Here is a 17220-nt window from a genome sequence, read left to right on the forward strand (position 1 = left end):
CAAAGTAAAACTGGGCCAAAATTTAGTATTACCTAACTGGTTTACTTAGTGTAGTATCCCTCCCACTCTATCACCTATTTCACAAACATTCATCGATTGAAAATATTTTTTAGTTAAATATTCGTTTCATTGGAATACAAAAAACATTATAACGCTTTCTTAAGATGATTTGAATTTTTAAAATTTGTTTTTGTCCATTACTCTTATAAAATACGAAGAATTTCAAATAAAATGTAATATACAAACACAGAATGATCTAGTGTGCAGGTGGAGTCAGTCGTAGTTACCATGACAACGGAACCGTTAAACGACTCCGGCCCAGCTCTAGCATTTTCATTGGTTAAATCCACTGGAGTTGGTGGAGTCGAATCCGGAGTGATTTAAATCCTTTTGAAACCGGACTCGTTCCATTTTTTCGTTCACTGAATCTAGCCAATAGAAATTGCTGGAGCTGGAACCGGAGTTGTTTAACGGTTCCATTGCTATGGTAACGAGGACTGACTCCACCTGCATACTAGATCATTGTGTTTGTATATTATATTTTATTTGAAATTCTTCGTATTATATAAGAGTAATGGACAAAAACAAATTTTAAAAATTAAAATCATCTTAAGAAAGCGTTATAATGTTTTTTGTATTCAAATAAAACGAATATTTAACTAAAAATTATTTCCAATCGATGAATGTTTGTGAAATTGGTGATAGAGTGGGAGGGATACTGCAGTAAGTAAACCAATTAGGTAATACTAAATTTTGGCTCAGTGTTACTTTGACTGTCTCACGGTCATGTACACGGTTAAACTTACCCAATGAAGATAAGAATAAGAGTGTCCAGCGCTATGTTAGAGATTAAGCACACAGCTTTTTCTTTTCGTAAGATAATATTTTTAAAGCTTGATATACAAGTCCTAGTAAATAAATATTTCTTTATTTATGAGTAATTATCATTTTGCTTGAAGGGTTAGAATTTTTTTTATGGGAATAATTTCCTACCCATTTCCGTTTCTCTACCTTGGATCCTCTTGAAGCACGTTAACTCCAGTTTTCCAGTGGTCAAGCTAGATAATGACTAAACATCATTGCTTTAATTTTTATAATTGACTAGTCTATTTTTATGTTAATTTTTGTGTTACGTTGTTAATTTTATATTTATCAGTGCAATTGGAAATTAGGGATAGTACTCAATGTGTGTTAAAGAAATATAGTTTTGTTATTAACTGGGAAAGCTAACATTTAATGATATTTTTTAATGAATTGCGTGACATTTTTACTAATGCATAGGGTAAGTACAGAGACCGGAATCGGTGAACGAGTTGTTGGAATCGATTCCAACCCTGGAACTGATTCAAATCCAACGAGTCCAAAGACGGACTCGTTCTGCCCATCACTAAACTGTACTACTTGCCGGGCCGGCCAGTATAATAACCTTCCATGAATCACTGTTACCAACGGATAGACGTGCAAAACAAAAAGTACTAAATTTTTTCCATTCAAAATACCACCCAAATAAGGGGTCCATATTTGAATTTTTATTTTTTATAAGTTTTGGGAATAAAACGTAATTACCGCATTTTATTAGAATAATTAAAGTTTTTATTTAAATGAAAGACGATGTTTATGTTACGAAAATAGAAACAGTCTGTAATTGTAAATTATTTTTTTCCGGAGCAATGACAGCTTGTTCATTAGCAACGTCTCATCACATAAAAAAAACCTTTCGTGCTAGGATGGCACCTGCTCCTCCCATCGGGAAGTAGTGTGGAACCAAGGGACACTGGAGCATATCCTCCCTCTTCATCCCTTTGACCATCGAATCCAGTCTGATTCAACTCCAGATTTACTGGCATGTTGGCACTAAATTATTATTTTTATTATCATTTAAATAAAAGGAACACAACATTTGAGCTGCACAACTGTGCAGTCCCGGGCCGCTGGACAGTTTTCTTGCGTTACATACAACACTGTCCTATCTCTGGACAGACTCGAAACTGAATCTGATGATGAAGAAGAAGTGAACAATTGTAGGAGCTGAATTCGATAAAGAATTGATGGAATTGATCTACAAAGGAAACAACAATTATTCTTTCCTCGCCGTTCTGTTTATCTGGCACAAAAAATTGATACAATTTTAGATTCAGTCTCTTATTGAGAAATTTGAATGTTTTAATGGTAATTACCATCCTATACTGTTTCTATTCTTGAGTACGTAAAATTAGAATGTAAAATACTTTTTCTTATTAAAAAAGTAAATAAATATAAAGCAAAATGTTTCCAATGAGAACCTTTTGGCGTTTTATTTGCAAATAAAGGGAGATCCTATAAAAGGAAAACCAAATGCAAACCTTCTTCACGGTAATACCTGGTTAAGTAGCTTGAACGCGTAGTTTTGCCAAGCAGCACTTAGCAAACATAGATTATTTGGGGAACTATCCTGAAAATTGTAACTTTTAAGAGGTAGTAAATATTTTAGAATAGAAGCAAACAAATATATATATAAATTGGTAAAATGTATTCTAGAAATTGGCCTGCACTGTTTGCGAAAACAAACCTAATTATAGATAAGAAAGTCGAGCATATATATATATATATACTTGCGTTTCAATTTTACTTTGCTGACCACAGGAGGAGGCACAAGTCTTTAGCGCAAAATATTGGCTGCTCCATGAAAGCTACTACAGGCTGAAGTAAAAGTAATATATAGATAAAAAAAAAAGAAGTTAAGTATGAAATCAAAGAAAGGAGAGGTGCGCAGAAGTAGTAGAAGAGAGCGCTAGAAGATAGAGTAGCGACAACAAGGCTAATTAGTTTCAGCGTACTGAAGAGGAAGATGGAAACGCCACGGCCACAGGTATGCCAACCTGGCTTTCCAGTCCCCCAAACTCAGTTTCAAGTATGTACAATTCAGCAATAATTGAAAATAATGAGAAAAAATATACTCTCTACTATTATTATAATTATTATTTAATCAGTTATAAACAAATCTAAATTAAAACATTCTCACCACCTTCTCTTACGTCCTGCGTAGAATATTTACTAACGTAAGAGTTTCAATGAGATGTGAAATTATTCATAAAATAATTATAGTTGACACATATACTATGATTGTTAAGAAAATGAATATCTTAGGACAGGGAGAATATTATTACTTCAGGAGAGGTAATTTCTTGACTTTGGGCAATTACAGGTTACAATGTGCCAAAGCACAAAACACATTATGAGGAGGTTTCAAACCTAAGATAATTTACGAGGTCTGTAAATTAAGTAATGAGACTGATATTTTTATTCAAAAAGAATTACAATTCTATATTGTCACCTTCAAAATAACTTCCTTCTGAAGCCACACAGCGCTGGAGACGTTTCTTCCACTCCTCATAGCAGTTCTTGAACTCCGATACTGGAATAGCCTTCAGCTGGTCGGTTACACCCGTTTGAATGTTTTCGACTGTCCCAAAATGAGTTCCCTTTTGAGGTGATTTTTCAACTTCGGGGAGAGAAAAAAGTCACAAGGACTCAAGTCAGACGAATAAGGAGGCTGGAGGAGCCACAGGAATGTTTTTACTGGCCAAAAACTCTGGTTTATTGAAATTACTGTGTGACAAGGAGCATTATCGTGATGCAATACCCACTTGTTCTTGATGTTTGGTCTTACACGAATGACCCTTTTTCGAAGTTTTTCAAGAACTTCTTGGTAAATGTGTTGATTGACCGTTTGTCCTTGAGATAGAAACTCTTTGTGGACGATTCCATGGATATCGAAAAAACTTCGACTTCGCCATCCTTGTTTTTTTGGGCCTTGGAGAGGTTGAAGTGTGCCACTCCATCCTCTGGCGCTTGGTTTCTGAGTCGTACACAAACACCCAAGACTCGTCACCAGTAGTGACACGTTCCAGAAATCACCTCAAGGGAACTCATTTTGGGACAGTCGGAAAACATTCAAACGGCTGTAACCGACCAGCTGAAGGCTATTCCAGTATCGGAGTTCGAGCACTGCTATGAGAAGTGGAAGAAACGTCCCCAGCGCTGTGTAGCTTCAGAAGGAAGTTATTTTGAAGGTGACAATATAGAATTGTAATTCTTTTTGAATAAAAAAATTTAAAAAAAATCAGTCTTATTACTTAATTTACAGACCTCGTATTATAGGTTTACATTTCTGTGGTAAAATACTTTTCTCTGGTTACTGCTCAGAGAGTAGATCCATTAAAATGGTGCTTAATATGATATCCAATGTGGGCTTAACTGTTTCGAGTTATTGACTGTTAATCCTTCAATCCTTAACCTTGGAGGTCAGCAGCTGGACTTAGAATTTAAAATCCTTCAACTATATGAGAAAGCAGATCTGATCTAGTACCCGATTTATCTCTTTGAATAATGATTCACGAGTAAAACTTCCAAGATTATGGGGTTTTTAATAATCTGAAGCACAAAAAAAAGAAGAGAAATCTGTAGACAAAAGTGCAGCAAGTTATGATGTTCAAGGAATAAATTGCAAAACAGTTTAGGCAACCAGAGGAGCCAAAAGCGCCACTAATACGTGTCACTTTCTTAGGAATGTCCCCGGTGACAAATTAAAATTAGAAGAATAAGAAATGAGGTTAGGCGGATTACAGGTCAGAGAAGGTCGGATTTTTTTCACCACAATTCCGCCTGGGCAGTTTATATCCACGTTGTAAGACAAGAAGTTGGATACAGACGTATCCCTACATTTTCAAGAAATATATTTACTATGATTGGGCTAGCCAAGGCTGAAAAAGTAAAGATGGCCCTCAGGAGGTGTGTGGGGGGAACTAAATGTAAAACAAAGACGGAAACCTCAAATCCAGTTAATATCGTTCATTTCCGATTTGATAGGCCACAGGAGTAAGAGAAAGTAAAATAAAAATTAATAATTATATGTACAGCTGATAATTTGATTATTTTTAGCTAATAAGAAAATAATTTTGTAAATGAAAAATAGTAAGAAATGGAAAAAAAAGAAGAGAATTAGAAAAGATATATATAGGTGATAGAACTAGGATAGAAAGGAAGGCCTGAAGATAGGAGTACGGCCTCTTGAGGTACATTTCAGCAGCAAATATTAAGAGAGCAGATAGGATGCAGGCAAGCGGTCACACAACATATTTTCAAGTACAACTGAAAAAGAAAAGATTGAAGACACCGTTATCCAGCTGTTACTTGTAAAATATTCTCGGCTAAATTTTTTTCTATTTCATTCGGAAAGAGAATTTGTTTAATTAACCCTTAAGGGATCGTGCTTGCAGTTAGGTGCAGTGTTATATAAAGTGTATTATAGCACGTTCACAGTGCACGGAAAGTGCAGTGCCTCAACAAGGTGTTTCCGTTTATAAAACTGATATTTAAATCAATATTTACAATGGTGTGTTTCTAGTCTGTAAGATTAACAGAACAGACGCTAAGTCTACTTTTCTCTTTTGAACAAACACAAAAAAGCTAACATTTAAACATTCTTATTATTTCAACTTGCGGAAATTTTATCTTAAATCTGCTTTGAAAAAAAAAAAAAAAGTCTTAAGCGAACTTACTATCTGCAGAGTAAAGATTGTTTCGTTAAACCCACTAAAACTTCACGAAAAAAGTTTAGAATCCTAGAAAATACACAGGGTGTTCATTTTAAGACGGCTCAAATGCATTTCATGCTTAAACGGTTGATCTGAGCGAAAAATGGTAGAGGAAAAATTTGTTGCCCGTCACCTCTAGTTTCAGAATATGTGACTTGATTTTAGATTTCTGCCCGCATTCGCGGTTGAAGAGCGACCAAAAGTGAGGGTTTGCAGTTGACCCTCATTTTCATTTTCACAGTTTTAAAGAGTATAAAAAGTTATGAAAGAAACCGGTAACCGCAATTCGATATCTTCAATATTAAAGGTGCTAGGCCATTTCAAAATCTGGTATTTATAATCATATTTCAATTTTTTAACTTGTTATCAAAGAAGAGCACGCGATAGGTCATTTTTATGTATTTTTTCAACCCCTTTCTACTAAAAATATTGCCAAGGAAGTAAAGCTAGTATTTTTCTTAATATCGGGAAATAAGTCGTTTTCAGAGTGATTTTCTATGAAATGATTATCTAAGTCTATGAAAAATCAAAAGTATGTTTGCTAGTCACCTTCGTCCACGACACCAAATTGGATTAGTTGGACGTAAAGCCCGCCTGAAAAAATAGGCAATTACTTTACAATTGTTTACTTATACTTTAAGGCAGGCCCAAAGATATAGGATAAATAAACTAAAATATGTCTAGTAAAATAGATATTAGTAGACAGGTTTGAAGATGCATTTAAAATTGGAATAATTTGAGGAAAAGTAATTCCTAATAGTGTACTTTTTCTTTTTCAATTCAGTATCATTCAAAACTGTAGTTTATACTGTAGCGAAGAAGAAAAGCAGCTGAAATAATAAGAACTTTGACTGCTTAAACAGAACTCTAGTTTTTACTAACTTATGAGAATCTTTAGCGGCTGTTCTTAAGAAATGCCGGGGATTAAAGACAATAGAAAGAAACAAAGAAGAAAAAAGAAGAGGAAGAAGAAGAAGAAGAAGAAGATGCTCCTCTGAAGCAGATGACAGAGGTGTGTAGAGACACCGGAGTTTAATATACAATTTGTTAGGTGGGAGGGTGGTGGTTGAAGAAAAGTGTTTGTTTCTTTTTGTTTTGGGCGCGAAATTGCCCCTTACTTGGCGAAGGTTTAAGCAAGTCGTCGAGGCTGAATGTCCTCGAGGCGGTAGGGTGGTGATGGGCAGGAGTTGACGTGGTCACTAGTAGTGAAGGCTTGCGAATACCGAGTCTGCCAAGCAGCGACCTAGCCGGGGGGCCGCTGGATAGGCCCGCCCCCGTGCCAAGACTGGCGCTCTCTCGACTGCCGCCCAGGCCGGCCGCACCGCCTCCGAGGGCACGCTCTCGTACTGAAGCACACCGACTAGAAGACATGTCTACAAAAAAAGAAGAAGAAGACAAACAAACATAAATTTATTAAGTAACTTTGCACAAAATTACTTTATTCTTTAACTGGTCCTGCCGTAATCTTTCGACGTAAACAATGAAAGATTGTTGAAGTTACTTTAAATAAATTAGTTAGCAACGCTCTGCACATTATTTATAGAGGCACTAGGGGATAGCCGTAAAGCAAGATCTCAACCTATTTTTTATTACTTCAAATGTTAAAAATGAGTGGATTACAACCTTCATACATCGTAACCTTTTAATCATCATCAAAATCTATCCTCTTCTACCGCCTAGGTGGTAATTTAAGAGGAGCGGGGTATTGGCCCGAAGCCTCCGATCCTGATAGTAGGGCTGCTACTTAAGGCATCAGGCTGCCACGTGAGTTTCTTGGGGCTCAAAGGTGTTCTAGGGCCTTAATTCCTGAGACCAGCACTCCTCTACGTGCCCTCAGGTTTTTCACTGCAGGTCGCTCAGTTTCTGGCGAAGCAGTATCCATGGGCACCACGTGGAGGAGACCAACAAACCCCCCTTTAATAATTATTATAATCCTCATTTTTTGTAACGTTTTACCAATTTTCTCTTTACCAATTTTTGTCAACCAAAGCACATTTTCATTCAGTAACTCTTAATAGCCAAATAAACATATTATTTCATTTTTTTCTTTTTTCAATAAAAGTGTTTACAACAGCGCCAGCTGTTACTGAATCGAGCGTAAAATCTGATAATCAGACGAAAGCAACGTGTTAAAAAAAACAAAAAAAAACTGACAATTTGAATAATTACATGGTCGTCCTCTATCGTTTTCTTCAGCTAGCAGTTTTTCAAGTTTCTCAGGAAAATGCCTTTTCGCGCACCAGAAGAGGCCCAGTACGGCCAGCACCACGGTGACTGTGATCAGACCCAACCAGAAAGGCTCGTGCAACATCCTCTCCGATAGTGGCTTATATGGTATACGAACCATCCTTTTCTCACATCGGCTTCCTGTTAAAAAAAAGATGTTCCATCTTACTATAGCCAACATCCCAGTTTATCAAAAAACTCCTAACAGAAATCATCATGTTTCCACTATACATTTTCTGCTGACCTTCCCACCATGCGTGACAGTTACATTTGAAAGATGCATCGTTCGTCTCAACACATTCACCACGAGCTTCACAAGGATTGGAAGAACAAGGCCGATGTCGTAGGTCGCACGTGTCGCCATAGTAGCCAGGCTTGCAATGACAACGGAAACTGGAGGCCGTCAGTTTACACTCGCCGAACAGACAAGGGTTCAGTTCACACATGGTTAGTCCGCACAGCAAACCTGGGAACAAGATGAGTACAGAAAAATGACGGTCTCTGTTTTTTTGCGCACAAAATTTTGTTGTTTAATAAAGTCCGCTCGCGCTTCACTGAACAATAAAAACCTTAAAAATTATTGATGTTCATTATTTTTGGTGACTGATTTATAGGATTCAATAGGATGAAAAAAAGTAATTGCCATTTCAGTCGTGATACATTTATTCTGCCGAGCTTTCGACCTAGGGTCTAGGTCATCTTCGGGGCTAGTTTACAAAGTAATATTTTACATCTCACACACAGAAGACACACCAACCCTGTAATGTAAAATATTACTTTGTAAACTAGCCCCGAAGATGACCTAGACCCTAGGTCGAAAGCTCGGCAGAATAAATGTATCACGACTGAAATGGCAATTATTTTTTCATTCGCTTAAAAATTATGTGACATGGAATTCCCTCTCAATACAATGCCGGCCAACCGACAATGTTCTATCTATTATAATTGCTTTCTTTCAAAAAATACAAATAATAGGCCAACCAACTTCTTGGCTAAAGGAATCATTAGTAATAAATATCTACTACCAGTGAAATGACCGGTGCATTGGCAGGTATGCTTTCCAGAGAGGTTGGTCACACATTTACCTCCGTTCTGACACGGATTGGGATTACAAGACTCCACCAGCGCCTGTAAGGTACCCAGTTGTAACAGTTTCTCTTTGTAAGTCGGATCTGGAAAAGAAAGAATTGAACTGTATTATTGGCTGGGCACACAGTGACTAGTTAGGTTATCTACGAAAAGAATGATCAAATCTGTTGCAGCAAAAAAGTAGTACAACATTAAGCTACAATAGATTTAGCAAAGCTATCTGTCAGCTTGTTACAGATCATGATTCTCGTAAAGCAGTTGGTGATAAAAGTTTTTTTACGGTTGATTGGTAAGACGAGGAGATTAATCTGTTTACAAAAAAAAAAAGAATACACTAACCAGGCTTGACGGTGAGCGTTACGTTGAGTTTGATGTAACTGGGCGTGTCGCCGTACACGGTTCTCACTTTCAAAGTATTCAAGTAGGAATCCACAGACAATTGGGAGCCCAGCATGCCTGGACATAATCTCCAGACGGTGTCATTGCTGTCAGAGTAACTGTCAATCACTTCGATGAAATTCTGCCCAAGTAAACAGTCACTGTCTTCCTCTAAGATGCCTGAAAATACCAAAAAAAAAAAAAAGAAAAGAAGAATTAAGTACTTACCTTCACAATAAGTAAAGAGAATACCATCGTACATATGTAACATACAATCCATTGCGTAAAAGTGTAATCAAACATATTATCAGGTATACAAGAATACACTGAGCTTAAACCATACGAATAGACCAAACAATATGTGAATTACGATTAACTAAGACAATTAGTATTTATAATTATTAATACTAATATTGCTCTGGAGTGATCTGAAATATGGTGGCTCACCCGTTCTGGACACGGGAGGGAGTTCATTTCCTGGAGCTTCTACACATGCTATAGCGAATCAAATAATCAAGAAAGTGTGGCGTGTCCTTCTTGATGGAGAGTGAGTGATTAAAGCCCTCGAACTTAAGAGAGTAACCATCTTATCCTTCACTTACTGAGACGAAATCTGTGACGAAATTATAGATTACCATTGGAATCCTGCGGACTGTTAAACTGGAGATGGATGATGTTGCCGACCGGTGCGATGAACCTCTGCGTCAGATCTACGCCTAACGGTGGTGGCGCCGGGTAGTTGATATGGAGTATGCGTCCAAACTGGCGATTACCAAGCTCCACTACTCGTTCTTCACGTGCATTGCCAACTTTCATAAAAAAAAAAAACTATAACTGAGTATTTATAGTAAAAAAAAAAAGAACATGGAATTTCTGGTAATCAGAACAAGAAAACAAAGAATACCTGTCCTATAATTGGCCGAATATCCTTTGCCTTGGGGTGCATCACCAGTTCTCAGGGTGAGCTGCATTCGCTCGCCAGCTGAAATGTAGATCCCATCCGATATGAGATCTGGAATGGAATACGGTTTCAACCCTCCTTCACCACCACCCAAAACAACATGTAGTTCTGCATCAGAGGATATGTCGTAATCTTGGACATCAAGCCAAACCCGTCGACTAACTAAATCAAATAAATATAGAAAACATCAAGTAGTTGTTCTTGATTGAATCATTTAAAAAATCTGGAGATGTTTAAAAATTACCTTACCTGGGGCCAAGATTGTCGTGGAACAGTCAAGCCGTGAGAGCAAAAACTGCGGATAGTTGGGGCTGGTCAGCTGACCCTGTTTGGCGGTGGTTGTGTGCAGCGGACATCCGGACACATCCACTGCTCTCCAGTCCAGGGCATATCCATTTCCAGAGACTGAGTAGTCTGAGTGGAAGTGGACCAAAGCCACATTACCAGCTGATACTATTTGCACCCTGGTAACACAATTAAGAAATAACCATTTATTTTCTTAAGGAGGACATAGAAACAGACAGACATACTTTGTACACATCACATGTTTCACATGACTTCCTTTTACAATACAGTTCTAACAACTTAACTCATAAAATTTCTTTCAACTCTGACTTTTGAAAAGAATTCAACTTTGACTAAAATTTATCGCTGATAAAATCAGACATTTAACTGAAAGGAAGCTTATTTGGGGAGAGAATAAGAGTATTAATTCTCTTACTAAGAGTCGTAAGAATTACAATAAGAAAATGAGTCATGTTTTTTGCTTTTGTTTTAAGGAATTTTTCTGCTCTGATATTGCTTATCGTATTTATTATTCTACTCAACTTATGCAAAAATGCACTTAAGTAACTTACTGTACTCAGTCAAACTTACTTCTCTAATTTCTTTTGATCATAATGACCGCACAATCTGATCGGCTCTCCACCTGACACGCCTTCCGGGTCCACTACCTCCAGGTAGTCGTAGAGACACTCCGCTTGCGGCTCTAGCTCCAATGCTTTCATCTTCACCTGCTCACAACAATGAAAAAAAAGGACATTCAAACACTCTTTTTTAATCACAGCAAGAAAATGAAAGAAGAAGGTTGTTACAGCATCAGCAGGAAAGGCTATAGACAGGAAAAGAGATGTAGAAATTGGTGAAAGGGAAGAGGCAACAAAGAGGAAGTTAGGTAGAGGATGGGATACTGTATGCTCCAGATCTAGACCAATAGGAGATCCAATACCTGTACAAGGTAATTGCACCAATAAAATCATAGAGCCGTCATGCTGGGCATCAACAACTGATTCTCATTAAAGAGCATTTAAACTTTAAGCTCACTGGTCTACAGCTTGAACCGCCAGTAAATCAACAATAAGTGTGTCCTCACTGTTCTGATTTTTATCGCATTTCACATTCACATTCCCATTACCAATTCTTTATTCATATATAAATTTATTGCAGTTAACTAGATTAAAGTATGCAAAAATATAGCATAGTGTGCTTAGCAAAACAAATTATAGATTCATAGTAACCCCAATGTAATATCAGTGTTATTATTCAGTATATTACCTTACTTATCCCTATAAACCATATTATTATTTAATCATTGATTTCTCCATTCTTAAATATCCTTTCTTATTACCTTGTGACAGTTTTAGAACTTCTATCATTGTTTTAGGAAGTACACGTACCTTCCGTTGCTCTCGTTAAAAGCCAATGAACGGGGGTCTAGCTTTAAACGTAAACAAATTATGCATTCAATTCAAACTCACCACAATTCTGGTCTTTTCTGGCGCATAAATCACCACCCAATAATCTAAGTTGTGCATGTAAGGTTGTGGGAACTGTGGCGAGGTTAGTGAACCTTCTGAACCGTTGATTGTCCTGTTGAAGTTCAGGTTCAATCCACTGCCTGCAAAATAGTAATTATTTCTTACTTCCGTAACAGAAAAAAGTGTAGATTTTTTCGATTTTCAAGTTTTATCGAACTAATACATCAGAATATAAAAGTTTAAGAGCTACAAGAGAGATGGTCAACCCGTAATCCTATTCCACATTATTTCGTACTAAATCGACCCAGGGGACTAATTTTTCAGAATTAATGCAGATTAGCATACCTAGGTAATTCTTCTTGCAGACATATCCGCCGACCATATCACAGTGTTGAGCAGACCAGTACAGTCCGGACGGTAGTCGTGAAGTCGGCGAGGGCATCCACTGCAGGCTCAGGCAGCAATCTTCATCGTAATTAAAAGTATCCAAGGATACCCAACCTGGAATATTTAAATAACAACAACATTTTCACTATGTTTTTTTTGCTACAGTTTAAATTTTTTTTACAATGACTACTACTACAACAAAGACATAGGAACCTTTATAGTCGAAGAGCGTATTGTCGTGCCAGATCCATTGTTGACTCGGTTTGTGCGTGCGAGCCCCTAGCCAGTAGATGGCGCTGGTGCTGTACTCTCGTGATTCCCTGATCTTGGAGACGATGAACTTATCTTCAGGGTCGCTGTGCACACTTGCCAGTTCTCCCTGTTTTTTTTTTAATGGGGGAAATTTAATGGCAAACTGAAAGCTAAATAGATGGATGACAATGCTTTAAAGATAAGGAAAACATTCTGTAAATATTTTGAAATGAGCGTGATCTGCTGACTCAATACTTACTCATTCAATTTCTCCAATCTTAGGAGATCTTAATCGTCAACTTTTCTTTCTTTATACCCATTGAGGATTCTTAAAGAAAAACTGCTAACTGAACCCAGAGCAGAGCTCGCTAGGTTTCATAAATAAGTTGAAACATTGTGGGCTAGGCTTCTGTAGGCTTTCTCGTACATCTCATGTTCCAACGGAAATGTCTTGTTTTGAAGTAACCATCCCAGACAGTGTAATATTAAAAATAAATCAAAAAGCACCAACGCTGAAGGTTATAAATAAAATTTGATGAATTTTTAGCCAGCTGGGCCGATCTACGCCCCGTGAAAACACAATTAAAATAATGAAATAAAATATGTTGTCTGAAAGATGGTTCGCTGCAAACTCAATTGAGAACTAAGTTTTATTAACTTTTTTGACGCAATAAGAAAGTAAAAACTTTTTAAAAAGTTCAATAAAAACAACAACTTTTAATAAGATATGTCCCCAGTAAGGAATTTTTTTTTTTTTTTTTTTAAAAAAAGATACTTTTAATTTTTCCAAGGAGTTTGTTTGTCTCAATAAAATTCAGCATAACGGCAACAGAAAGTTTGAATTTAAACTTATCAAGAATTGACTTTTGAAATTTGGTAGTATGTGCTGCATGAAGTTTAGATTTGAAGCGTCGTCGTTAATTGGTGTTCTTCCCGTGTCAGAGATGTCGCCCAGCCTTCGTAGTTTGTTTTATAAATATGTAAATTTGATCATTTCATACGAATCTGATGCTTCAAAGCAATAAGCAGCAATTAACTTTTAGAAAACTTACAATACAATCATATAGGGCAAACAGAAATCAATAATGAACAAGAATGCTGGAACAATGAGATTTCGTAAGTGTACGCCAATAAATTAGAAGATGATAGAAACTGTCTGACAGCTGTGGAAGACGTCTCAAATTCATTGGGATTAGTATTGGGACAAGTTTAAGAGTGATTCAAAATTATTACTAAGTAAAATAAAGTAATTGCCTATTTTTTTTTTTTCAGGCAGGCTTAACGTCCAACTACCAAATTAGGCGTTCGAGGACGGAGGCGACTAGCAAATACTCGTATACTTTACTGTAAATTCTCTCATATTAACCATTAAATAAAAATCCAAGGCCTAAGACCGGGCAATCGAACCCAGAACCTCAATACATATTAGCTTTACAGGTCAGTGCCTCTAACCGCTCGGCTACAGTGGCGCCTAAAATTGTTACTACAAAAACTGTTGACTGTTTAGTGCGCTATTTGGCCTTTTCAATTATAGGCTGGATAGCGCTGCTGCAGGCGTTACACTCTATTTGGAGTAATCTCTCAAAATTGCTCCGGTTTGAGGAAGAGAAAAAAAAAAAAAACTTTAATCTAGAGGCTTACTTGAAGTAGGAACACAATAGACCAGAGCTTATTCAGCCCTGCTTCTTAAATAACTAGGATTTTGGATGATATCTAATTTTAATACCCTCAAAGACAGAAGATGAGTAGAGGATCTGCTTTTTTTTTTCCAAATTGACCAGAAGATAGCAGCATTAAGCAGCCGTTGGCGTGATCTTAAGACATTTTACGTAATTTAAAGTAAACGTATGATTCTTTCTATTGCGATCTTTTTATTTCACGGGTTTAAATACAAGCTACGCTATGTTCTGCAGGAAAAAACCTGTTTAGTGCGTTTGTAGTAGAATAATTAGCAGCTAGAAAGTGTAAGATGGATGAAATAGACCACAAAAATAAAAATAAAAATGAATGAGAATAATGGAGTTGGTAGCCGTGGGAGCTTGATGTCGCATTGCGATTTGAACGCCCCCAGCAGTCAAGGTCTCCAGGACAACTTCAGCCCTGTTATCATAAACGTCATGTTGCGCGATGATGAATAGTCCTGGACGGAATTGCTCTAGAACAAACCCACCCCCATGCCGGCGGCCATTACTTTCTCTTGAGATTAATTATACTGCCGGTGGAAGACGTTTTTAGTTTATTAATTTAAGTGCTTGGGAGTTGTTAGTTGCAACCAACATGAGTGGGGGTGGGGGGGATCATGTCAATTAATGAGAATGAAATATTTTCTTGATGATGTATTCAGCAAGAAAACACAGAATTGGGCACTCTTAGCTAGAACAGTGGTTCTTTTAAAGTGAGTTCCGTGGAACAGTCGTGTTCCATGATGAATCTGCCCTTCATGTTTCTATACAAAAGAAAGAAAGAAAGAGGCAAAATAATTGTTATAACACTAACAGTGGAAGGCGCAAGGAAATTCAAAGTACTTCTCCCTTTACCTTGTACAATTAAAGTACTTATTTTTCAAGGTAGGTAACAGAAATGACTGCAAAAGTACTACACCCTTCTCAATGCAAATAGCCCTTCAACATCCTGATTATGTATATACAGGGTGTCCCAAGCTATATGGATAACGACTTTTTCTCGGAAACTAAGATAGCTAGAAAAAAACTAAAAAATACGTGTTCCCTTAGTTTTTTTTTGTTAGAAATTCAAATTTAATTTGTAAATTTTTTTTTCGGTGCTTCCAGAAGCGAGATACAGGCACTAACTACAAATTTTCAAATGGGGAGGTGTGGTTTTTATTTCAGAAATAGATTCCTCTATTTTTTTTAAAGAAAAATTTACTTGAACGGTTTTTTTCTATGAGCGATATTTTACAAGTTATGAATAAGAACGTGATTCTTACAAGAAATTTCAAAATGATAACATTATAACGGTTTTTTTGATTGAATTGCTTTTATTGGTGAGGGAGTGGCTTACGGTGTTATACGTCATCAGCTGCAGCCCGCCTATTTCACACATCCCGTTCACCAATGAGATTAGCCAATCGTTTTTGGTAATTATTTCTAGGAAAATTTACTAATTTTTCCCCCATAGGTATTTGATAAATCATCGAATAATGCAATAAAAAATGATATCGTAAAAATGCCCATAATAGAAGTGAAGGAGACCCTCAGCAACAAATCTACTTGGAGAAGCGAGCGGCCACAACTTGCAACCACTGGCCCCGTGAATATTGGAGGAGGTGGAGTGTCCATCTGGCATAACCTTTTTCGTTAAGTGTTTCCATGATTAACCCTTGTACAACCTTCCTACTGGACAGTTTTTTAATATTTAAAAAGATCATTTAAAACAAATTTATATTTGTAAAAAAAAAAAAAAAAAAAAAAAAAAAAAAAACATTAAATGATCCAATATCTGATGAAAACTTGTGTCCAATGTTTCTCCCAAATTTTAAACTTCTGATCTAACGAATAGTATGATTAATTCTTGTTCTGAACGTAATGTAATGAATTTTAAGAATTTGATCAGGGCCTCCATCAACCACCCTTGACTAGACGATAGTCAATTTTCCTCCTAGTGTTTAAATATTTATCAGCATCACGCTGTATTAATGAGCTTCCAGTGTGGAGTTGAGGGGGGGAACCACTACAAGTTTTAAGATTAGCAGCAAAGAGGCGAGGAGCTAACTTCACCAAACTACATTAACTAGTTGCCAGCCCTTATGGAGGTAATAAATTCTCCACACCTGTCTAGACCTAGACAACTTTTGCAAGGTTTATGTAGTCTACAAGTAGTTCAATAACTCACGTCGGCCTCAATGGTCGTCTAGACAAAACTGGAAGAACGGAGGATACTAGATTTTATCCAGCATCAATACTTTCCTCAATGATATTAACTCAAATGAGGAAAATCTAAAATGGAAATCTTATTTCCGCTATTGTTACTACTTTAAACAGTACATCCTGCGAATGATGAAGAAGAAGAAGACAAAGAAATGCATTTACAATTTACCTTAATTCCCTTACAGATTTCTCTAGCGGTATGCCACGTCACTTCAGGATAACTTTCGAATAGGTAGCAAGAGTTGTTGTACAGCTGGAATCTGTCGTCTCCGCAGTCCGGCCAGGCTAAGAAACAGTGAATCGATTTAGACAGGAAGTAAAGAAGTACTAAAGTAAATAACTTATTTCCACTGTAAGAACCAAATAAATTAGGTAAAATCAATAAAATTAATTTTACTCCACTCCAAAAAACATTAAATAATATCATACCCTGTTCAATGGAGATGCGAGCCTTAAAACCACCGAAATGATGTGAATAATCGGACAAGAAGTTGATAGAGATACTCGGTCCGGTGAAAGTCTGCCTGAGCAGTTTGAGACGATCGCTCCAATCGCCGCACAGTTTGACGGTAGTATTACCTCCGACTACCTCTACGTAGTCGTAGCTGCAACTACCAAAAGAGATGCATTATCTACCAAATTTGTTGCTTACAGAACATTTTAATAATAACACCATACATTGAAACATGAAATTATCAGTAAAGCTC

At 36.9% G+C, this 17220-nt stretch overlaps 1 protein-coding gene across 6 annotated transcripts in view; it reads right to left on the reverse strand.

The window, feature by feature from the left end:
- Positions 1–17220, reverse strand: part of LOC141446181 (uncharacterized) — a 158064-nt gene that overhangs the window by 34777 nt on the left and 106067 nt on the right. For 4 of the 6 annotated variants that reach the window (XR_012453566.1, XM_074112655.1, XM_074112654.1 and 1 more), the window contains exons 12-25: positions 16943–17124; positions 16683–16798; positions 12588–12753; positions 12333–12488; positions 11988–12127; positions 11107–11243; positions 10480–10694; positions 10174–10392; positions 9905–10078; positions 9231–9449; positions 8828–8974; positions 8047–8268; positions 7746–7943; positions 6695–6949 (exon numbers count right to left, since the gene is read on the reverse strand). Coding sequence is in view for 5 of the 6 variants with exons in the window: in XM_074112655.1 (XP_073968756.1) it covers positions 6695–6949; positions 7746–7943; positions 8047–8268; positions 8828–8974; positions 9231–9449; positions 9905–10078; positions 10174–10392; positions 10480–10694; positions 11107–11243; positions 11988–12127; positions 12333–12488; positions 12588–12753; positions 16683–16798; positions 16943–17124 (2546 nt within the window). In the remaining variant the exon portion in view is untranslated. The remainder of the gene's footprint in view (positions 1–6694; positions 6950–7745; positions 7944–8046; positions 8269–8827; positions 8975–9230; positions 9450–9904; positions 10079–10173; positions 10393–10479; positions 10695–11106; positions 11244–11987; positions 12128–12332; positions 12489–12587; positions 12754–16682; positions 16799–16942; positions 17125–17220) is intronic. The other 2 variants (XM_074112657.1, XM_074112656.1) reach the window with 1 other exon arrangement.

This window comes from Rhodnius prolixus, unplaced genomic scaffold (assembly GCF_049639745.1).
Source record: "Rhodnius prolixus isolate KJV_2025 unplaced genomic scaffold, Rpr scaffold_1, whole genome shotgun sequence".
In the NCBI taxonomy this organism is placed as follows: domain Eukaryota; kingdom Metazoa; phylum Arthropoda; class Insecta; order Hemiptera; family Reduviidae; genus Rhodnius; species Rhodnius prolixus.